This window comes from Oryctolagus cuniculus, chromosome X, assembly GCF_051225735.1.
Source record: "Oryctolagus cuniculus isolate XC-2025 breed Fujian yellow rabbit chromosome X, ASM5122573v1, whole genome shotgun sequence".
NCBI lineage: Eukaryota > Metazoa > Chordata > Mammalia > Lagomorpha > Leporidae > Oryctolagus > Oryctolagus cuniculus.
The window spans coordinates 65,387,948-65,412,024 of NC_142888.1; the positions used below are offsets into that span (position 1 = coordinate 65,387,948).

The 24,077-nt window shown below is 39.7% G+C and overlaps 1 protein-coding gene across 11 annotated transcripts in view; it reads right to left on the reverse strand.

Moving 5' to 3' along the window:
- Positions 1–24,077, reverse strand: part of APOOL (apolipoprotein O like) — a 95,700-nt gene that overhangs the window by 9,252 nt on the left and 62,371 nt on the right. For 9 of the 11 annotated variants that reach the window (XM_070066381.2, XM_070066378.2, XM_070066383.2 and 6 more), the window contains 3 exons: positions 21,558–21,649; positions 2,076–2,189; positions 1,752–1,872 (listed from right to left, as the gene is read on the reverse strand). In XM_070066381.2, coding sequence (XP_069922482.2) covers positions 1,752–1,872; positions 2,076–2,189; positions 21,558–21,649 — 327 coding nt within the window. The remainder of the gene's footprint in view (positions 1–1,751; positions 1,873–2,075; positions 2,190–21,557; positions 21,650–24,077) is intronic. The other 2 variants (XR_016227818.1, XR_016227817.1) reach the window with 1 other exon arrangement.

Sequence of the window (24,077 nt, forward strand, 5' to 3'; positions counted from 1 at the left end):
TCTCCAGTATAACATGGGAATAATTACCAATACATTGCAGCTTTTTGTTTTTCTCTGTGGATGAGAATTGAGTACTTAGAGCATTTTGCATGACAGGACAAACTCGATAAAGTACCATTAGTTTTTAATTCTCCACCTCTGGGTTGGTCATATTTCCTTTACAATATGATAAATAAATGAGTTGCACCATTCACATTGTACAGATAGGCAAACCTATGCAAATGAGTGACTCATAAATTTATGTAAATATACTGGTGAAATGGTGTAACATTGTTATCTTCTTTTTAGGATCCTGGTGAACAACACTCCAGCAGAAGGATCAGGCCATCAAGGAGAGAGGCGCCTTTCTCTGAAGGGAGGAAGGAACCTCCACTGTGATATGGCCTTGACTAAACAAATTCAGAGTTGGTGAACTCAAGGGGCTTCCATAGCCTAGACAGCTCATAGCAAGAGTCTCGGGTGATTGCTGACGTCATAAATAAGAGTGCCAATTGTTAAATCAACAACGGGAGTCACTGGGTTCATGCTCCCCTCGCAGGATCTCTGTCCTTAATATGTTTATCTATGAAACTCAAAAACAACACTACTAGTCGAACAATACCCTATACCTGGTTCGGTTGTGTGAGTGCAACCTGTTGAAATCCCTGCTTAGTATATACTAAATTGATCTTCGGTATATGAAGGTAACCGAAAATGAAACGTGATGAAGGGGGGAGAGGGGAGAGGAAGTGGGTGAGGGGAGGGCCACGGGAGGGAGGGAGGTCGGGGGGAAGCCACAACAATGCAAAAGATGCATTTTATATTCTACTTAAAACTATTGGTTGAGCTCTGTAATTAATACACAATTACTCTTAGGTGTTTAATTAATGCTATAACTAGTACTCAAATAGTATTTTACACTTTATGTTTCTGTGTGGGAGCAAAATGTGGTAATCTTTACTTAACATACGCTAAATTGATCTTCTGTATATAAAGATAATTGAAAATTAGTTGTGATGTGAAGGGGAAGGGGAGAGGGAGTGGGAGAGGGGAGCGTTGTGGATGGGAGGGAAGACACGGGGGGGGGGGGGGGAGGCTATTGTGGTCCATAAGCTGTACTTTGGAAATTTATGCTCATTAAATAAATTAAAAAAAAAAAACATTGTTATCTTCTTTTTGATCACAGAAAAGTCATGGCAGTATCTGCCTAGAAGTTTAATTATCATTATCTGATCCTACACATTATTAATTACCAGTAACAAATATTAGCAAAATTGTAAGTATTATAATTGGTGCTATTTCTACTATTTCACAGAGAAAGTTCTCCTGGTACATAAACTGAATAAAACTATGGATGATGGAAACTAAGACTGATAGGCAAACTGACAGATAAATAACACAAGAAGTGGAAGCTGATATTTCTTTAGTGGGTGTGACTCATACCTGTAAATTGACAGAACCCAGAAAGGCACATTTTCCTCTGCCTGACACAATAGCTCACATTTATAAAATGGTATTAAATGCTTCATTCAAACAAGCTGTCAGTGCTATTCTATACTCCCACATACAAAGATCTGTATTACAAACTATGTGGTGAATTTAAAAATTCTACCATACCTAAGTATTTCATAAACATAATAGAAATACAATCTACAGATATGAGAAAGATAAGACATTTATGAAGAAAACATATAAGTTGAAACTAGTAATTATAATACTATCAAAGTATTTAAAAAGAGAATGAAATAAAAATTTAATTATTCCAAACAAACCTGAGGGCAATTCTGATTTGGTTTTTGTTTCAGAACTGTTGAGTTCTGTTGACAAAGGCACTGAATATGTCAGGACACGAGTTGCTTTTCCAGGTACTTCTAATTCAGCAGAGCTTTCTAGCTATTTATCGGGGAAAAAAAAATGCCTTCATAAGCAAACCATTTTACTAAGAGAATAAAACATCCTAAAAAATCATTTGTGCCAAAACACTAGCAAATATGATCCCTTCATCTACGTTTATTCTATTCTTGGCTGCTGTTAAGTATCCCCATCACCAGCCAACACCCATCCAAACAAAACTCACTGGTCCATTTAAACTCTACCTTAGGTTTTTCTTTAGGTTCTGGCAGTGAGTCTTTTTTGTTGCTTTTTGTCCACCATGATTTAACTGATTCAAAAATTTGCTGGCTTGTAGCATATGCCTTTTTTACAGTTACCTGTTTAAAACAAAAAGTGAGTGAAATAATACATATTTTTAAAAGTTAAAACATATTTAAAAGTTCCTATCAGGCATTGTATATGAACACCCAAGTCAGAATCACTAGTAAAGATAAAAATCTCTACATCATGTAATGCAAAGCACCATTTCCCACATTTTATATAAAAAAGAAGGAAAACACTTAAGAATAACTTGTATCACACTGTAACATGTAAATTTTAAATTACATCTATTGTTTTAAGTAATTTTTTCAGCTGTATTGAGGTGTGATTGACAATTACAAAATTTTGGAAAGATCAGAATCAAGATGGCAACTAAGTAAAAGGCTCTCTGCAGAGACAGCAATACAAACAGCTATACACACACTAAACCACCTTCACAAGAGCTATGGAAGACCAATGAGAGACCATAGTACCTTAACTTGTTATAATCTTAAGAAAAGTCCCACTAAAGAAAGAAGGAGTTACCTGCAACGCCCCTCCTCCAGCTCCAAGGAGTAGGGCAGGGAGCAACACTACCCACCTAGGTGTAGGAGACTGAAATGAATTGCACACTGTAGGCCCAGTGTGGAAAAAACACTCAGGTGGACTGTGGCCCTCTGTGCTAGCCCCCAAGCCCATGCCTGTGGATTGAATATTTGGAGCTTCCACAGCCAGGAGGCCTCTGCCATCCTTTCCCCAACCACTTGCAGAAAGCAAAACTCCAGTCCTGTGGAAAGTCCATGAGAGGGAGCTTAGGACTATACCTTGGAACTCAGAGCTGGGCCTACAGTGCCAAAACCTGGCATCTGACAAGGCCCACAGGCCTCTAGCCCTGACCTGGTGCTCATGGACAGAGGCTCTAGACTTGCCTGGCATCACAGAAACCTGAGCTCCAACAGACTCATTTTGGTATTTGTCACTGCTGGTACTTAGAAAGCTTGAGGGACATCCCCAGGACTTTGTAAGGATCTGTGACTGTGGAATCTAAGTGTGACCAGGCTAGGGTCCGTCAGGGTGCCTTTATCACACTCCTCTGACCTTAGGAGGACAGCAAAGGGCCACAAAACCAACCCTGGAAATCCTAATGGTTTTTGTCCCAAGGAAAGTATTATGGTCAGAGTCTTGGTACACAGAGAAGTGGCAGAGAACTGGACCCTGGTGAGTCAGACTTGTTTTGGCATGTACCACTGGAAACCCTTTGTGGGCCTGGTGTATACCCATGAAAATGCACTGTGCCAGGTGACTGTGAGACCCAGGTGAGACCTCAGGCCTGCCTGAGTAGCTGAGGGGTGTGGTTTTTTTTAAAGATTTATTTTTATTTATTTGAAAGACAGAGTTACAGAGAGGTAGAGACAGAGAGGTCTTCCATCCGCTGGTTCACTCCCCAGATGGCCTCAATGACCGGAGCTGTGCTGATCCCAAGCCAGGAGCCAGGAGCTTCTTCCAGGTCTCCCAGGCAGGTGCAGGGACCCAAGGACTTGGGCCATCCTCCACTGCTATCCCAGGCCATAGCAGAGAGCTGGATTGGAAGAGGATCAGCCAGGACTAGAACTGGCGCCCATATGGGATGCGGGCGTTGCAGGTCAGGGCATTAACCCACTGTGCCACAACGTCGGCCACTGAGGGGTGCTTCTATCAACCTAACACTACAGGCAGACAGCAAAGAATCACAAAACTGCTCTGCAACTCAGAGCCAGGCTGATTAAAAACCCAGTATTCTAACAGTTCATATCTCCAGGTCACTGCCTAAAGACAGAGATTCAGGACACGTTTCATTGCCCAGGGGAGTTCTGGGGTCCCAGATGAACAGTATTATATGTCAGGCAACATCACCAGTGGCTGACAGGTGCAGCACAGTGAATCCTCAAAAGGAGGACTAAGGTGATCTTTGGTCCTACAACCAGGCGGCACTGGTCTTGATGAGCTGAGGACTTGTGATGTGATCTAGCATCATGGCATTTGTGGACATAGGACAAAGAGTCTGACACTACCACAGGTCCTGGAAGAGACTTTTAAGAGTAGACTATCCCTTCTTAGGCATTTTCCCACTTCACACTAAACTACACATGAAGTACAGATTTGTGACAAATTTAAGTTAAGGTAGTATCGTTTTTTTCCAAATACTGATTTATTTATTTGACAGGCAGAGTTAGAGAGAGCGAGCAATTGATTGATTGATTGATTGATTCCTCTTCCATCTGCTGGTTTACTCCCTAAATGGCTGCAACAGCTGGGGCAAGGCAGGGCTGAAGCCAAGAGCCAAGAGCTTCTTCCAAGTTTCCCACATGGGTGCAGGGGCCCTCTACTGCTTTCCCAGGAGCACTACTAGGGAGCTGGATTAGAAATGGAGCAGCCAGTACAGGAATCAGTGTCCATATGGGATGCCAATGTCACAAGTGGTAGCTTAATCCACTGTCACAACACTGGCCCTAGGTAGTACTATAAGGATGAATCAGCATAAACATATCACACACTCATAAATCACACCTCAGGGTGCTATCTAGTGCTGAAATAGCAGAAATATCCATAGATTCAGAGAAAGTAAACAGGCTACATCGAATTTCTACAAGGACAGCTACAAATGAAGCCAGATTACTGTAACTCATCCTTCACATTGCAGACAATGCTGTACACCAACATGCATCAAAAGCTTCCTAGGGAACCATGACCTCACCTAAAGATTTAAAAAAGGTGACAGAAAACAACCATTTAGGAACTGAAAATTCCCAAATGATCAGATGAAGATTTCAAAATGGTTGCTGTTAGTACACACAACAAAACTCAAGAGGACACAGAAAAATAACTAAATATTCCAACAGGTAAATGTGATAAAGAAATGAAAGTGGGGCTGGCACCGTGGCGCAGTAGGTTAATCCTCTGCCTGTGGTGCCAGCATCCATATAGGTGCCGGTTCTAGTCCCAGCTGCTCCTATTCCAATCCAGCTCTTTGCTGTGGCCTGGGAAAGCAGTAGAAGATAGCCCAAGTGCTTGGGCCTCTGCACCCATGTGGGAGACCCAGAAAAAGCTCCTGACTCTGGCTTCGGATCAGCACAGCTCTGGCCATTGCGGCCATTTGGGGAGTAAACCAACAGAAGGAAGACCTTTCTCTCTGTCTCTCCCTCTCACTGTCTGTAATTTTACTTCTCATATAAATAAAAAAAAAAAAACTTAAAAAAAAGAAAGATGGAAGTAATTAAACAAAACTAAACAGAATCCCTTCCACTGAAAAGAACACGAAGTGAAATTCAACATGCAACAGAAAGCATCAACAGAACAGATCCAGCAGAAGAATCCATGAGGTTAAAGACAGGCTACCTGAAAATACATGGTAAAGGAATAAAAGAGAATCATTAGGAATGGAGGAAGCTTACAGGAAATATGGGAAAGCATTACAAAGGCAAATGTTCGAGACACTGGGAAGACCTTTCTCTCTGTCTCTCCCTCTCACTGTCTATAACTCTACCTCTCAAATAAATAAATAAAATCTTTTTTTAAGGGGCCAGCGCTTTGGCGCAGCAGGTTAATGCCCGGCCTGAAGCGCCGGCAACCCATATGGGTGCCAGTTTGAGTCTCAGCTGCTCCTCTTCTGACCCAGCTCTCTGCTATGGCCTGGGAAAGCAGTAGAGGATGGCCCAAGTCCTTGGGCCCCTGCACCCACGTGGGAGACCGGGAAGAAGCTCCTGGCTCCGGATCAGCACAGCTCCAGCTGTTGTGGCTATCTGGGGAGTGAACCAGCGGATGGAAGACCTCTCTGTCTCTACCTCTCTCTGTAATTCTTTCAAATAAATAAAATAATTTTTTTTAAAAAAGACTATCAGTGATCGTACATGGAAAGCAGCTTGCTTTCTAAAAACAAAAGCTCTGGTCATTGCGGCCATCTGGGGAGTGAACCACTGGATGGAAGACCTCTCTCTCTCTCTCTCTCTCTCTCTCTCTCTCTCCCGCTCTTCTCTCTGTGTAACTCTGACTTTCAAATAAATAAATAAATCTTTAAAAAATATTTTTTTAAAAAAGATGCTAACAAGTTAGAAGAACATATAAAAAGGTAGAAACCTTAATGGTAAAAGTATCTATACAATTTCAGAATTGCTAATATTGTAAACATGGTATATAAACCATTTTTATCTTTTCTGTGCAGACTAAAATATAATCACATTGAAATGTCAAGAAAAAGCTAATATTGAATAAGGTCAAATGTAACATCAAAATTTCAAGATATGAAGGAAGAATGGAGCACAATTATAGTTTTTATTAGGATTTTTTAATCCCTTTGTTTATTGTTTGTCTCTTTCCCTATCTTTACAATCAGTGTTAAGTTGTTATCATTTTAAGATACTGCTTATGGCCAAAAGTGGTCTTTTGTAAGCCTCAAGGTAACCACAAAGCAATAACTTATAACAGACTTATCAAAAATAATAAGCAAGCAATCAAAGTATATCACTAGAGAAATTCAGAAACCACAAATCAAGACTGTAAGAGAGGAATAAAGAACTACAATAAAAATACAAAACAAGTATCAAAATGGAGATAGTAAGACTACCTCTAAATAATCACCTTACATGTCAATGGTCTAAATTGTCCAATAAAAACATATGGAGTGATAGAGTGGATAAAAAAGCAGAACTTAACTAAATGCTGCTTAGGAGAAGCCTCAGTCACCCATTAGGACAAACAGAATAGAAAATGAAGGGCTAGAACAAGATATTACATGCAAATAGAATGCAAAGGAAGCAGGAGTAGCCATATTTCCATCAGATAAAATGGTTTTAAAATCAAAAATAGTAAAAAGAGACCAGAAAGGTCATCATATATTGGATAAATAGCTAAACCAGTAAGAGGAAATAATATTTATACATAAAGCAAATACTAACAGACCAAACGGGAGAGACAGATTCCAATACAATAATAGAAGGAGATGTTAACATCCCACTTTCAGAAATGGACAGATCATCAAAACAGAAAGTCAACAAAGTAAAAGAAGAGTTAAATTGCAGCCTAGAAAGATCAGACCTGACATCTACAGAACTTTCCAAACAGCAGCAGCAGAATACACATTCTTCTCAAAAGTACATAGAACATTTTCCAGCATTAATCATATAGCAGATCACAAAACAAGTCTCCATAAGTATAAAAGAATACAAATCATGTTGAGTATTATTTCTGACCAGACTGCAATAAAGGCAGAAATCAAATTACAAGAATAACTTTGCAGACTACACAAATACATGGAAATGAAACAACCTATTACTGAATAATCAATGGACTGAGGAAGAAATCAAGGAGGAAATTAAAAAAAAAAAAAAACCTTGCAATGAATGTAAAGCTACTTTTAGAAAAAAAACATGGGAAAACACTTCAGTACATCAGAATAGGAGAGCACTTTTTAAATCAGACCCCAAAATCACAATAAATAAAAGCAAAAATAGATAAATGGGATTTCATTAAACTAAAGAGCTTTTATACAGCAGAATAAATGATGAACAGAATTAATAGACAGTCTAAGAAATTGGGAAAATTGGGGTCAGTGTTGCAGCAAAACAGATAAAGCTAGTCTGTGTTGCTGGCCTCCCATATGGGTGCTGGTTTGAGTCCTGGCTGTTCTACTTCTGATCCTGCTTCCTGCTAAAGCACCTGGGAAAGCAGTGGCAGATAACTCAAGTGCTTGTTCCCCTGCCACCCACGTGGGAGACCTAGAAGAAGCTTCTGGTTCCTAGCTTCATCCTGGCCCAGCCCCGGCTGTGATGGCCATTTAGGGAGTGAACCAGCAGACAGATCTCTATCTGTCTCACCTTCTCTCTCTGTAACTCTTTCAAATAAATAAATAAATCTTAAAAAAGAGAAAACTAATTGCAAGCTATATTCCTGACAAGGAGTTAATATCCAGAACAGATTAAAAAAAAACTCAAATAACTCAATAGCAATAAACAACAAATAATCCAGTTTTTAAAAAAAGACGATCATTCTAAACAGATACTTCTCAAAGGAAGACATATAAATGACAAACCGGTACATGAAACAATGTTCAATATCACTAATCATTTGGGAAATAAAAATCAAAACCACAACATCACCTCACTCCAGTAAGATTGGCTGTTATCAAAATGATAAAAGATAACAAGTGTTGAGGAAGATAAGAAGAAAAGGGAACTCTTTGTTGGTAAGAATACAAATTAGTACAGCCATGGTAGAAAATACTATGGAGGTTCCTCAAAAAAATAAAAATAGTTCTGCCATATGATCCAGCAATCTTACCACTGGGTAAATATCCAAGGGAAAATAAATCCATCTATAGAAGAGAAATCTGCACACTCATGTCTATCGAAGCATTATTAACAATAGCCAAGAAAGGGAAAGAACTTAATTGTCCATTTACCAATGGATAAAGAAAATGCGGTACAAATACACATTAGGAATATTATTCAAGTTATTAAAAAGGATGAAATCTTGAGGCTGGCACTGTGACATAGAAGGCTACGCTTCTGCCTGCAGTGCCAGCATTCCATATGGGCACTGGTTCATGTCCCAGCTGCTCCTCTTCTGATCGAGCTCTCTGCTAATGGTCTGGGAAAGCAGTAGAAGATGGTCCAAGTGCTTGGGCCCCTGCACCCACATGGGAGATCCAGAAGAAGTTCTTGGCTCTTGGCTCCTAGCTCCTGGCTCTGGATCAGCCCAGCTCTGGCCTGTTGTGGCCAACTGAGGAGTGAACCAGTGGATGGAAGACCTTTCTCTCTGTCTTTCCCTCTCTGTAACACTATCTTTCAAATAAGTAAATAAAATCTTTAAAAAAAAAGAAATCTTGTCATTTGTAACATGAGTGAAAGTGGAGTTCATTATGGTAAATGAAATAAGCCAAGCACAAAAAGACAATCACAAGATCTCCCTTGTTTGTGAAATTTTAAAAAAGGTGATCCCAGAAGTTAAAAACATAATGGTGGCTAAGAGAGGCTATGAGGGGAAAGGTTGATTGATGGGTACGTGGTTATAGCCATATAGAAGTAGTTCGGGGTTCTACTGCACAGTAGCGTGATGATGTATAGTATATTTCTCTATTCTAAAACAAATGAACGAACTAGGAGTAAGCACCGTGGTGCAGCAGGTTAAGCTGCACCTTGGGACAGCACTTTGAAATGCTGGTTCAAGTCCTGGCTACTCTGCTTCCAATGTAGCTTCCTGCTAATGCACCTGGGACATGAACTGGCGTTCATATGGCATGCTGGAGCCACAGGCAAAGGCTTAGTTTACTATGCCACAGTGCCAGCCTCCAGACTATTTTACTTTAAAAATCCTTTCCCATCTCAACATAACATAAACATTTCATTTTTCTCCTTCTCATACTTTTAATTTGATGATTAAATTGTTTTCAGAGTCCTCAAAGATGGTGGAATACAGAGGGAACACACTGATAGTCCGGGAAAAGAGAGTTTAATAAAAGTGGAGATACTGTAGTTTCAGGGAAGAGTTAGGGAAAAAAACTGCAGAGAAACTCTTCTGGAAATAGTGGGACACGGTGGACCTGTGTGGAGGGCAAGGGTGCCCATGGCTCGGAACCCCAGCAGCCAAGTCTATGCACCAGTGCTGGAAAGGGAGGTGAGGCGAAACCTCAGTAGCCAGAGACGCTGGTGGAAGTGGCAGGAAGAGTCTAGAGGGAACGAGGATTGAAGCCCCATGGGGGAAAGTTCACCAGGCTAACTAGAGGAGAGAAAAAACATAAATAAATAAAAGGGACCGGTATAGACACGATTCTCTCTCTCCATTCACCTTACAAAGGCGAGCAAGACAAAGAGAAGGCGCCATTTTGGACATACATAAAAGCTGCACCTGCTATCAGCCAAGCAGAAAAACCTGACTCTGGTGGAAAGAAAAAACAGGAGGTTAGGACCTAGTGAATGTGTGGAGCTAATGAACTGACACTGTGAAAAAAAAAAAAGGTTGTGTGAGAGAACTCATGGAGTACCTGAGATGTGAGTACGCTCGGGAGAGTACACAAACTTGGTAACCTTTGCAACCCAGTGGGAGACTGCAGGGGAATTTGAGCTTACACTGAGGAATGCACAGATCCTTTGTGTGGTCCTTGGGACAGAGCAGACGAATATTATACCCACAGGGGCCAGAGCTCAGACACTGACTGACTTCAACACCACTCAGCTCTGTGGAATTACTTCCCTTCTGAATAAAAAAAAAGAGAGAGAGAGAGCAAGAGAGAGAAGATTACCCACACCTAACCTGGGTGTGTCACCTTTGGCACACCCTTAACCCTGAAGAACCCAACAGAGCTCGCTGACCACACCCATCGCAAGCCTCTAAGGATCCATCAAAAGCAGACAGTCCACTTAATCTAGAATCATAGTATAACAAGAAAAGCCACCACAGCGAGGAAAAAAAAAAAAAAGAAGAAACCAAAGACTATCTCCACAATGCCAAGCAACAAACGCAGAAACTGAGGAAATAAAAACAAGGAAGACATTATGATACCCCCAAAACAACAAGACACCCCAATTCAAGATTATGAAGATGATGAGATAGAAGAAATGCAAGGTATGGGTTTCAAAAAATTTATGATAAGAACATCAAGAAGTTCTCAAAAACAAATTCTTGAACTACAAAAATCCTTACTGGACAAGATAGAAAATCTCTCTCATGAAAATGAAATATTAAGGAGGAATCTAACTGAAATGAAGAAACTAACAGAACGTGAAACTGTCACAGTGAAGAGAAATCATAGTGAAATGAAGAATTAAATAGATCAAATGACAAATACATTAGAGAGCCTTAAAAACAGAATGAGTGAAGCAGAAGAGAGAATATTGGACTTAGAAGACAGAGAACAGCAAAGTATACAGCAAACCAAAGAAAAGAAGAGGAACTCAGAAATCTAAAAAATATTGTCGGGAATCTACAGGATACTATTAAAAAACCCAACATTTGGGTTCTAGGAGTTCCTGAAGGCATGGAGAAGGAGAAAGGATTAGAAGGCCTTTGTAGTGAGATACTAGCAGAAAATTTCCCGGGTTTGGAGAAGGACAGAGACACCCTAGTACAGGAAGCTTATATAACCCCTAATAAACATGACCAAAAGAGATCCTCACCATGACACATTGTAATCAAACTCACCACAGTGAAACAGAAAGAAAAGATTCTAAAATGTGCAAGAGAGAAACGTCAGATTACTCTCAGAGGATCCCCAATTAGACTCACAGCTGACTTCTCAACAGAAACCCTAAAGGATAGGAGGGAATGGTGAGATACAGCCCAGGTACTAAGAGAGAAAAACTGCCAGCCCAGAATATTATATCCTGCAAAGCTCTCATTTGTGAATGAAGGTGAAATAAAGACCTTTCATAGCAAACAGAAATTGAAAGAATTTGTTGTCATTCGTCCAGCCCTGCAAAAGATGCTTAAAGATGTGTTACACCCAGAAACACAGAAAAACAGAAACACGGTCATCAATATGAAAGAAGGTAAAGGAAGAAAACCTCCCAGTAAAAGATCACAAGAGGCTGGTGCAGCAGCTCACTAGGCTAATCCTCTGCCTGCAGCGCTGCCATCCTGGGATCTATTCCTGGTAGGAGCACTGGATTCTGTCCCGGTTACTCCTCTTCCAGTCCAGCTCTCTGCTGTGGCCCAGGAGGGCAGTGGAGGATGGCCCAAGTGCTTGGGCCCTGCATCCGCATGGGAGACCAGGAGGAAGCACCTGGCTCCTGGTGTCAGATGGGCACAGCATGCCAGCCATAGCAGCCGTTTGGGGGGTGAACCAACAGAAGGAAGGAAGACCTTTCTCTCTGTCTCTCTCTCTCTAACTCTGCCTGTTAAAAAATAATTTTAAAAAAGATCACATGAAGCTCAAAGCACATATTAGAAAATATCTTTGGGAAAATGGCAGAGCAAAGTTACTACTTATCAATAGTCACACTGAACGTTAATGGCTGCAACTCTCAAGTTAAAAGACACAGACGAACTGAAGCAATTAAGGAACAAAATCCATCTATTTGCTGCTTACAAGAAACAGATCTTTCGAACAAAGTTGCATGAAGACTGAAAGTGAAAGGTTGAAAAAAGATATTTCATGCCAACAAAAAACAAAAAAAAGCTGGTGTAGCCATATTAATATCAGACAAAATAAACTAACACAAAAACTGTTAAAAGAGACAAAGAAGGGCACTATATAATGATTAAGGGTTCAATTCAACAGGAAGATGTAACTATTATAAATGTATACGCACCTAATTACAGGGTACCGGTTTATTTAAAAAATATGTTAAGGAACTTACAGGGAGACTTAGACTCCAATACAATAGTACTGGGGGACTTCAATACCCCACTCTCAGAAATAGATCAACCAGACAGAAGTTCAACAAGGAAACAGCAGATTTAATCGACACTGTAGCCCAAAGGGATCGAACAGATATCTACAGACCTTTCAATCCTACATTTAAAGAATTTACATTCTTCTCATCAGCGCATGGAACCTACTCTAGGATTGACCACATACTAGGCCATAAAGCAAGTCTCAGGAAATTCAAAATAATTAGAATCATACCACACAGCTTCTCAAACCACAGTGGAATGAAGTTGGAAATTAGCAACTCAGGAAACCCTAGAGCATATGCAAACACATGGAGACTGAACAACATGCTCCTGAATGAACACTGGGTCATGGGAGAAATCAAAAGCTTTCGGAAAGTATATGAGGATAACAACACAACATATCAAAGCTTATGTAATACAGCAAAAGCAGTGTTAAGAGGAAAGGTTATACCTATAGGTGCCTACATCAAGAAATTAGAAAGGCACCAAATACATGAGCTTTCAATGCATCTCAAGGATCTAGAAAATCTGCAGCAAACCAGACCCAAAACTAGTAGAAGAGAAATAATTAAAATCAGAGAAGAAATCAACAGGATTGAATCCCCCCCACCAAAAAAAAATTACAAAAGATCAGCCAAAGGAAGAGCTGTTTTTTTTGAAAAATAAACAAAATTGACACACCATTGACCCAACTAACGAAAAAAAGGATGAGAAAAGACCCAAATCAATAAAATCAGAGATGAAAAAGGAAACGTAACAACAGACACAACAGAAATAAAAAGAATCATCAGAAATTACTACAAGGACTTGTATGCCAGCAAACAGGGAAATCTATCAGAAATGGATAGATTCCTGAACACATGCAATCTACCTAAATTGAACCAGGAAGACATAGAAAACCTAAACAGACCCATAACTGAGACAGAAATTGAAACCGTAATAAAGGCCCTCCCAACAAAGAAAAGCCCAGGACCAGATGGATTCACTGCTGAATTCTACCAGAAATTTAAAGAAGAACTAACTCCAATTCTTCTCAAACTATTCAGAACAATCGAAAAAGAGGGAATCCTCCCAAATTCTTTCTATGAAGCCAGCATCACCTTAATCTCTAAGCAAGAGAAAGATACAGCATTGAAAGACAATTACAGACCAATATCCATGATGAACATAGATGTAAAAATCCTGAATAAAATTCTGGCCAGTAGAATGCAACAACACATCAGAAAGATCATCCACCCAGACCAAGTGGCATTTCCCCTGGTATGCAGGGATGCTTCAATGTTCGCAAATCAATCTATGTGATACACCACATTAACAAACTGCAGAAGAAAAAACATATGATTATCTCAATAGATGTAGAGAAAGCATTCAATAAAATAGAACACCCTTTCATGATGAAAACTCTAAGCAAATTGGGTATAGAAGGAACATTCCTCAATACAACCAAAGCAATTTATGAAAAACCCACGGCCATCAACCTATTGAATGGGGAAAAGTTGGAAGCATTTCCACTGAGATCTGCTACCTGACAGGGATGCCCACTCTCACCACTGCTATTCAATATAGTTCTGAAGTTTTAGCCAAAGCCATTAGGCAAGAAAAAGTAATTAAAGGGATACAAATTGGGAAGGAAGAAGTCAAACTATCTCTCTTTACAGATATGATTCTTTATTTAGGGAATCCAAAGAACTCTACTAAGGGACTATTGGAACTCATAGAAGAGTTTGGCAAAGTAGCAGGATATAAAGTCAATGCACAAAAATCAACAGCCTTTGTATGCACAGGCAATGCCACGGCTGAGAAAGAACTGCTAAGATCAATCCCATTCACAATAGACACAAAAACAATCAAATACCTTGGAATAAACTTAACTAAAGATGTAAAAGATTTCTATGATGAGAATTACAAAATCTTAAAGAAAGAAATAGAAGAGAATACCAAAAACTGGAAAAAAACTTCCATGCTCATGGATTGAAAGAATCAGTATCATCAAAATGTCCATTCTCCCAAAAGCAATTTATAGATTCAATGTGATACCAATCAACAATATCAGATTTCAGGACATACTACAGGGCAATTGTAATCACAACAGCATGGTACTAGTACAGAAACAGATGGATAGACCAATGGAACAGAATAGAAACACCAGAAATCGATCCAAACATCTACAGCCAACTTATATTTGATCAAGGATCTACAACGAATAACTGGAGTAAGGACAGTCTATTCAATAAATGGTGCTGGGAAAACTGAATTTCCACGTGTAGAAGCATGAAACAAGACCCCTACCTTACACATTACACACAAATCCACTCAACATGGATTAAAGATCTAAATCTACAACCTGACACCATCAAATCATCAGAGAACATTGGAGAAACCCTGCAAGGTATAGGTACCAGCAAAGACTTCTTGGAAAAGACCCCGGAGGCACAGGCAGTCAAAGCCAAAATTAACAATTGGGATTGATAAGTTTCTGTACAGTAAAAGAAATAGGAAGGTGAAGAAGCAACTGACAGAATGGGAAAAAATATTTCAAACTATGCAACAGATAAAGGGATAATATAACCAGAATCTACAAAGAGATCAAAAAACTCCACAACATCAAAACAAACAACCCACTTAAGAGATGGGCCAAGGACCTCAGTAAAAATTTTTCAAAAGAGGAAATCCAAATGGTCAACAGACACATGAAAAAATGCTCAGGATCACTAGCCATCAGGGAAATGCAAATCAAAACCACAATGAGGTTTCACCTCACCCCACTTAGAATGGCTCACATATAGAAATCTACCAACAACAGATGCTTGTGAGGATGTGGGGAAAAAGGGACACTAACGCACTATTGGTGGGAATGCAAACTGGTGAAGCCACTATGGGAGTCAGTCTGGAGATTCCTCAGAAATCTGAATATAACCCTACCATTCAACCCAGCCATCCCACTCCTTAGAATTTACCCAAAGGAAATTAAATTAGTAAACAAAACCTGTTTGCACCTTAATGTTTATTGCAGCTCAATTCACAATAGCTAAGACCTGGAATCAACCTAAATGCTCATCAACAGTAGACTGGATAAAGAAATAATGGGACATGTACTCTATAGAATACTATATAGCAGTCAACAACAATGAAACCCGGTCATTTGCAGCAAGATGGAGGAATCTGGAACACATTATGCTGAGTGAACTAAGTCAGTCCCAAAGGGACAAATATCATATGTTCTCCCTGATCGGTGACAACTAACTGAGCACCAAAAAGGAAACCTGTTGAAGTGAAATGGACACTATGAGAAACAGTGACTTGATCAGCCCTTGTCCGGACTGTTGATGAACAATTTAACACTTTAAGCCTTTTAGTATATTTTTTTTGTTCTACTTAATACTATTGGTTGAACTCTGTAACTAACACAAAATTATTCTTAGGTGTTTAAATTTAACTGAAAAGTGATCTCTGTTAAATATAAGAGTGGGAATAAGAGAGGGAGGAGATGTACAATTTGGGACATGCTCAAACTAACTTGCCCCAAATGGTAGAGTTAGAAATGTGCCAGGGGATTCCAATTCAATCCCATCAAGGTGGCATGTACCAATGCCATCTCACTAGTCCAAGTGATCAGTTTCAGTTCACAATTGATCATAATGATAGGATTAAGAGTCAAAGGGATCACGTAAACAAGAATAGTGTCTGCTAATACTAACTGATAGAATAAAACAGGGAGAGAATGATCTAGCATGGGAAACAGGATACACTGCAGACTCATAGAATGGCAGATGTCCTAAACAGCACTCTGGCCTCAGAATCAGCACTTAAGGCATTCGGATCTGGCTGAAGAGCCCATGAGAGTATTTTAGGCATGGGAAGCCAAGACACTCTGGCAAAAACAAACAAACAAACAAACAAAACCTAAATGAAAGATCTCCGTGAGTGAGAACCCAGTGGAATCAACGGGCCATCAAAGGAGGAGGTACCTTTCTCTGAAGGGAGGAGAGAACTTCCACTTTGACTATGACCTTGTCTAAATTAGATCGAAGTCGGCGAACTCAAAAGGCTTCCATAGCCTTGGCAACTCATGACAAGAGCCTAGGGTGATTACTGATGACATTAACAAGAGTGTCAATTTGTTAAGTCAACAACAGGAGTCACTGTGCACTTACTCCTCATGTAGGATCTCTGTCCTTATGTGCTGTACAGTGTGAATTAATGCTATAACTAGTACTCAAACAGTATTTTACACATTGTATTTCTGTGTGGGTGCAAACTGTTGCAATCTTTACTTAATATATACTAAGTAGATCTTCTGTATATAAAGATAATTGAAAATGAATCTTGATGTGAATGGAATGGGAGAGGGAGTGGGAGAGGGGAGGGTTGTAGATCGGAGGGAAGTTATCGGAGGGGGAAAAGCCATTGTAATCCATAAGCTGTACTTTGGAAGTTTATATTTATTTAATAAAAGTTAAAAAATTCTTTTTTCCACCCAGGATTTATTTTATAATAGGAAAGGTATAAGCTATTTTCCTGTTGCTGGCATTGTGGCACAGCAGATTAAGCCGCTGCCTGTGGTGCTTGCATCCCATAAGGGCACTGGTTAGAGTCCTGGCTGCTCTGTTTCTGATCCAGCTTCCTATTAATAAATATGAGAAAACAGCGGAGGATAGCCCAAGTGTTTGGGCCCCTGCCACCCACAAGGGAGACCTGGATGAAGCTTCAGGTTCCTGGCTTTGGCCTGTCCCTGTCCCCACCTTTGTGAGCCATTTCCTTACAAAATATACATGTACAGTGGCTGGTGTTGTGGCATGGCAGGTTAAGCTGCCACTTGTGATGATGCCATCCTATATGGGCACCAGTTTGTGCCCTAGCTGCTCCACTTCTGATCCAGCTCCCAGCTAATGTACCTGGAAAAGCAGCATAGGATGGCCCTAGTTTTTGGGCCCAGCACCCATGTGGAGACCAAGACTAAGTTTCTGGCTCCTAGCTGCTGGCTTCTGCCTGGCCTATCCCTGATTGTTGGGGCTATCTGGGGGTTGAAGCAGTGGATGAAAGATCTCTCTCTCTTAGTCTCTCCCTCTGTCTCTCTCTGTAACTCTGCCTTTCAAATAAATAAATAAATCTTTGAAAAAAGTTATTTAAAAATATATACATACAGTACAAAAACTCATGACATCCATTTAAGAGACTTCTCCGATTAACCAAAGATTTTTTAAAATTTTATGAAAAATGATGCTCACAGAATGCTGAATATTCATCATTATTAGGCATTCTCCCATATGCTGAAGTATTTATACTGTCTTTCACAAGTTAACCTGTCTTCTTACCAAAAGTAACTGCTTTTTTTCCAATTCTCGACATCAGTTTTGCTTGTAACTAAATAGCTTAAACATAAAATAAAAAATATAATTATTGTTTCTAGAAAAATTAAGTTACAAGCTTTGTAAAGAATCAAAAGTTAATGCTTAAAGAAATAATTGCTGTGTAATTAGAGATGAGCAAGAAAATTGTAAAATGCTGGGAGAAATTCAAAAATCCAAAGATTATTCTTTATTAAGTATTCATGCTATTTAAAAAAATCTAAATAGGAAATAATCGAAGATATATCACAATTATGGTTTATTGTGAGAAATATTAGTCTTCCTAGCAGGGGACCAATATTCAAAGAAAAGATAAATACAGAAAAATGAAAAGCTATTTATTTTAGTTTGAAACAAAATTTTGTATGTTTTTAAATATGTATGCATGTATATAGTATAACTTCCTACTTTAATATTTTCAATTAATTGTTATCTATTAGTCCTTAAAATGTCAAATAAGATGGGTTCCATGAATACACAATTTTTCATACAGTTTTAGATGGGGGGGGCGACCACAGATTCTTTGTAGTCCATCATGGATCTCAAGTTAAGAAACTATGTTCTCAGGGCCAGCACTGGGGTGCAAGCATCCCATATGGGCACTAGTTAAGAGTCCTGGCTGCTCCACTTCTGATGCAACTCCTTGCTAATGGCTAGGGAAAGCAGAGGAAGATGGCCCAAAATCTTGGGGCCCTGCACTCACGTGGGAATACCAGAAGCAGCTTCTGGCTCCTGGCTTCAGATTGGCCCAAATATTACATATGATACTGTTACAGTCAAAAGAAAAGCAAGGTTTTCTTTTTTGTAAGATTTGTTTTATGTATTTGAAAGACAGAGAGACAAAGAGAGAGAGAGAGAGAGAGAGAGAGAGAGAGAGAGGTCTTCCATCTGCTGGTTCATTCCCCAAATGACCGCAATGGCCGGAGCTGAGCTGATCTGAAATCAGGAGCCAGGAGATTCTTCCAGGTCTCCCATGCAGGTGCAGGGGCCCCAAGGACTCAGGCCATCATGTACTTCTTTCCCAGGCCATAGCAGAGAGCTGGATCAGAAGTGGAGCAGCCAGGACTCGAACCAGCGCCCATATGGGATCCCAGAGCCAGAGGCCGTGCTTTAACCCACTGCACCACAGTGCTGGCCCCATAAGGTTTTCAACACTAGGAATTTAGCAATTATTGTTTATCCTAGAAGAGGTTTCTAAAATTACTACAGAAATTTTCACTTGAAATTCAACAATCTTTGGTTTTCTTATGTTAAATTAAAATTTAATATTTTATTTTGAAAAATAAAAAGATGCATATGATGATCTCATTCTCTCTTATTTATTCGTCCATTTTTCTACCTATACATATGAATAGAAACATGTCCACATAGAGCATTCTAGGAAATACTGACAATGACATTTTGATGGATGAAAGCATTTTGGGTGTGGGTGGTTAGTTGCTTTTTGTTTCCCTAAACTTTTTTTTTTTTAAGATTTATTTATTTATTTGAAAGAGTTGCACAGAGAGAGAAGGAGAGGCAGAGAGAGAGAGAGAGAGGTCTTCCATCCACTGATTCACTCTCAAATTGACCGCAATGGGTGGAGCTGCGCCAATCCGAAGCCAGGAGCCAGGAACCTCCTCCAGGTCTCCCACATGGGTGCAGGGGCACAAGGAGGGCCATCTTTTACTGCTTTCCCAGGCCATAGCGAGAACTGGATCGGAAGTGCAGCTGCTGGACTCGAACTGATGCCCATATGGGATGCTGGCACTGCAAGCAGCGGCTTTACCCGCTACACACCACAGTGCCAGCCCCTCCCAAAACTTTTCTATGATACTTATTTCAGGGGAATGGCACTGTGTCCTAGCAGGGAAAGCTGCCACCTGCATTGCCGGTATCCCATATGGGTACCGGTTTGAGTCCCAGCTGCTCTACTTCCAAACCAGCTCTCTGCTGTGGCCTGGGAAAGCAGTACAAGATGGCCCAAGTGCTTGGGCCCCAGCAACTGCGTGGGAGACCTGGAAGAAGCTCCTGGCTCCTGGCTTTGGATTGGCACAGCTCTGGCCATTGTAGCCATCTGGGGAGTGAACCAGCAGATGGAAGACCTCTCTCTCTGCCTGTCCTTTTCTGTGTAACTCTTTCAAATAAATAATTAATCTTTAAAAAATACTTATTTCAGGATGAGTAGGTATCATCTTTGTAAAAGATAAATAAATAGAAAAGTTATTATACTAATAAAAAAAAAAGTTGATGGGGCCAGCACCGTGGCATAGCGGGCAAAGCCGCCGCCTGCAGCGCTGGCATCCCATATGGGTGCCAGTTCAAGTCCCAGCTGTTCCACTTGCGATCCAGCTCTCTGCTGTGGCCTGAGAAAGCAGTACAAGATGGTCCACGTCCTTGGGCCCCTGCACCCACATGGAAGACCGAAGCTCTTGGCTCCGGATCGGCACAGCTCCAGCCACTGCAGCCATCTGGCAAGTGAACCAGCAGACGGAAGACCTCTCTCTCTCTCTCTCTGCCTCTCCTTCCTTCTCTATGTAACTCTTTCAATAAACAAATAAATATTTAAAAAAAGAGAAAGAAAAAAAGTTGAATGGGTGGTATCATCACCCCCTAGGAAGAGTAATAATGCACAGGGAAGCAAGAAGTCAAATTCAGCCCTGGGCAAGTCAGTCACTGAAACTTCTCTGGATCACACTGTCCTAATTACTAAATGAGAAAACATGGAAGTGAATTAAATCAGCATAAAGTTTTCTTTCAGCACTAACATTTTATTAATTTAAATGGCTAATTCCTATGCAAATTCTTAGGAAAGAGTTTAAATTAGTTTATCATTTTATCCTTCAATTATCTCAAGTATAACTAGATTTAATGAGTATTGTTCTCTTCCTTTGTTATAAGGTTTATAGCTTGATCACATAACACACTATATAGTACACTATATCCTTGACATTCTCAAAATAATGAATAGGCAGTTTTAGCTACATCAATAATTAAAGAGATACAGTAATGAGAATACAAGTACAGAAAGCCGTTCTGGTAACACTCCATACTGCTTTGAGTGTGAGAAGAAAATGTTAAATGTTGATAATTAAGGGAAAAAGGAAAAGGGGGAAAAAACTGCGTATCTCGAAGCTCTCCTCAATCTGAATATGTGTTAAAATACTGACAAAACTGTTCAAGTCATTAAGAGAATCTGGATTTGTAGGTAAGCTCACAAGAAAATGACAAAACAACTATAATAAGCATTTATGGAAGGTGTTTCTTTATTGCAGGTGGTTTCCAAATTGAGTTTGTATTTGTGTGCACATTTTCTTTTACCTTTAGAAGGCACTGTAATGTATCAATTGGGTGTTTCTTACATTATGTTAATTCGCTGAACTGAACAGCTGCCAGCAAATGTAATTTTCTGTTAATTAAAAAATTGAATTTTATATAGCTCAACAATGGAGCAGTATTTCTCCCCATAAATTCTAATTCAGTGTCTCTGAACTTAATCCTCAAATCTGCATTTATGTTGCTGAATTATATTTAAACAAATTCATCCTATTTATTTGTGATGATTAGGTAATTAAGTATGGCATTTACCATGTGGAGATGCTAATGTGATTGTGCCAGCATAAGAAATAATAATACCACCAACTATATGCCTCTGAAAATTAAATGTTGCAGGTGCTGCATGACATTTAAATATTGTCACACTGAGAGTTTAAACAAATACTGAAATGTTGCTATAATACAGACAGAACTTACCTTTGCAATTATTACTGACTGAACTGGATAGCAAACAGTTGCTCCTAAAGTGGTCAGTCCCAGTGGATAAGCAATTTTCTTAAACCTAGAACCTTATAAAATTCAAGCAAACTATTAAATTCCAAACAGATGCCACTAGAGACTTGATGTTCTTACATAGTAAGGCTTATCTTTGCTCCCCTTTTAAGCCATTACCCTGTAAATTACTCTTTAGGTAATAATACCAATCAAGATAATAACTAAAATGCCCTTAAGAATCTTAATTCAATTAATACCCCTTAGCTGTCATGTCCAATTTAATAAAAGTGTTCTTAATCTAATACTGATAATTACCTACACAAAAAGAATTGATGATTTTCTTCTTTTTTACAGCTAGGTATTTTTTTCATGTCTAGGAAATTCAAAATTGTAACCACAATTTTTTAATTATTAAAAAAAAAGTATGGTAGTACAGAAAATTAACCAACTACTGTTCTTGTAATATAATGTTAAGGTGAAATGGACTGTCTTTTGCATGTCCTTTTTTGATTAAGTACTTAGGAAGGTGAATGACCCAACTAACTAATTACCTAAGGAATTTGAAAAGCATATAACTCCTTCATGTCACCGATTTAGAATAATGAAGTAATAATAACTGCCAAGTAAGGTGACAACGTAATGCATTCTAAAAGTTCCCAAACTAAGCACCTATGAGTCATTTTCATCTTTTTTTGACAGCAAAATCATTTCCAAAAAAATTTTCCAAATAGAATCCTACTAGGATCTTCAGTATATAAAACCTGTTGGGGCCAGCAATGTGGCGTAGCCGGTAAAGCTGCTGCCTGAAGTGCTAGCATCTCATATAGGTGCTGGTTCGAGTCCCAATGCTCCACTTCCAATCCAGCTCTCTGCTGTGATCTGGGAAAGCAGTGGAGGATGGCCCAAGTGCTTGAGTCCCTGCACCCACATGGGAGACCCAGAAGAAGCTCCTGGCTCCTGGCTTCAGATTGGTGCAGCTCCAGCCATTGCGGTGATTGGGGAGTGAACCAGTGGATGGAAGAGCTTTCTCTCTTTGCCTCTCCTTCTCTCTTTGTGTAATTCTTTCAAATAAATAAATAAATCTTTAAAAAAAAACTATTGACATGCAGCTTCTCTGATTAACTTAGGGTAGAAAGCTCAGTATTAAGCCCTGTTTATGTGGCTTTTCCATTATTCCCCTATCACCATTAAACACTTCCATGGAACACTATGCTCTCCAAGAGAGTTGGAAATCCAGTCCTAGCTTAGTTCCACCAGGCTGTTGGTTCAAAATATTTTAAACGTATCTTAATGTTCAAAGTATCTTAAATGCTTGTCTGGGTGACCTGGTCTCTGTAAATACAACCTCAGCAATTAAATGATGGCTTTTTGAACTGGGATAAGAACTTTTATTATCTGGAACAGCTTTTACAATGCCTACCTTTAAAAGGAATCTGCCATTTAGGCAAGGTTAAAACAAGAACTATTTCTCTGTCTGGCCTAATTATTTATGAGGCTCCGCTGTGGAGCCACGCAGAGGGAGTTAGGCAGGCTGGTTTAACCTCTAGTTTAGCTTTCCTTCAGATTTATACTGTTCTTTGTGGTATGGGGAAAGGGTCTAGGTTTATTAAAACATATCCTAAGTTACACTTTACTCTAGTGCTGCTCACTATTATCCTACTATCTATAATTTGGTTCTTGATTTTACAGTACTAATATCTCCTGATGTAGGTTCCCTTGACTTAACTAAACTGTGCTGCTCCTATACTTGGTAGGTGGCAGTTTTCTCTTCATGTTGTACTTATCCTCTAATTGATAGGAAAAGCTAGTTTGCAAGAAAATAAACTCCATTTGAGTTCAACAGTCTTACTAGCAATAATTAGGGAAGGACTCTAGACAAAGCCAGTTACAAGCTATGTACTCTGTACTATTAAATCAGCAAGTGATTTCCTTTCTCAGGATCTCTATCCATAGTATAACAGGGATAGATGAAACTAACAGCTTTCAAACTTTTTAGTCATGATTTATATTACAGAATAAATGTTATGAAGGTCTTCAAAAAATTAATGGAAAATGCACATTATCTTTTAATGCATTTTTCCCTCAAACTTTCTGAAGCCTCTACATACATTATAACCTATAACACATACGGGGCCAAGACTGTGGCGCAGTGGGTAAAGCCACCGCCTGCAGTGCCGGCATCCGATATGGGCGCCGGTTCAAATCCTGACTGCTCCACTTCCAATCCAGCTCTCTGCTATGGCGTGGGAAAGCAGTAGAAGATGGCCCAAGTCCTTGGGCCCCACGCACCCATGTGGGAGACCCAGAAAAAACTCCTGGCTCCTGGCTTTGGATTGGCGCAGCTCTAGCCATTGTGACCATCTGGGAAGTAAAACAGCAGATGGAAGACCTCTCTCTCTCTCTCTCCCCCTCCCTCCCTCCCTCCCTCTCTGACTTTCCTTCTCTCTCTGTGTAACTCTGACTTTCAAATAAATAAATCATTTAAAAAAAAACTATAACATA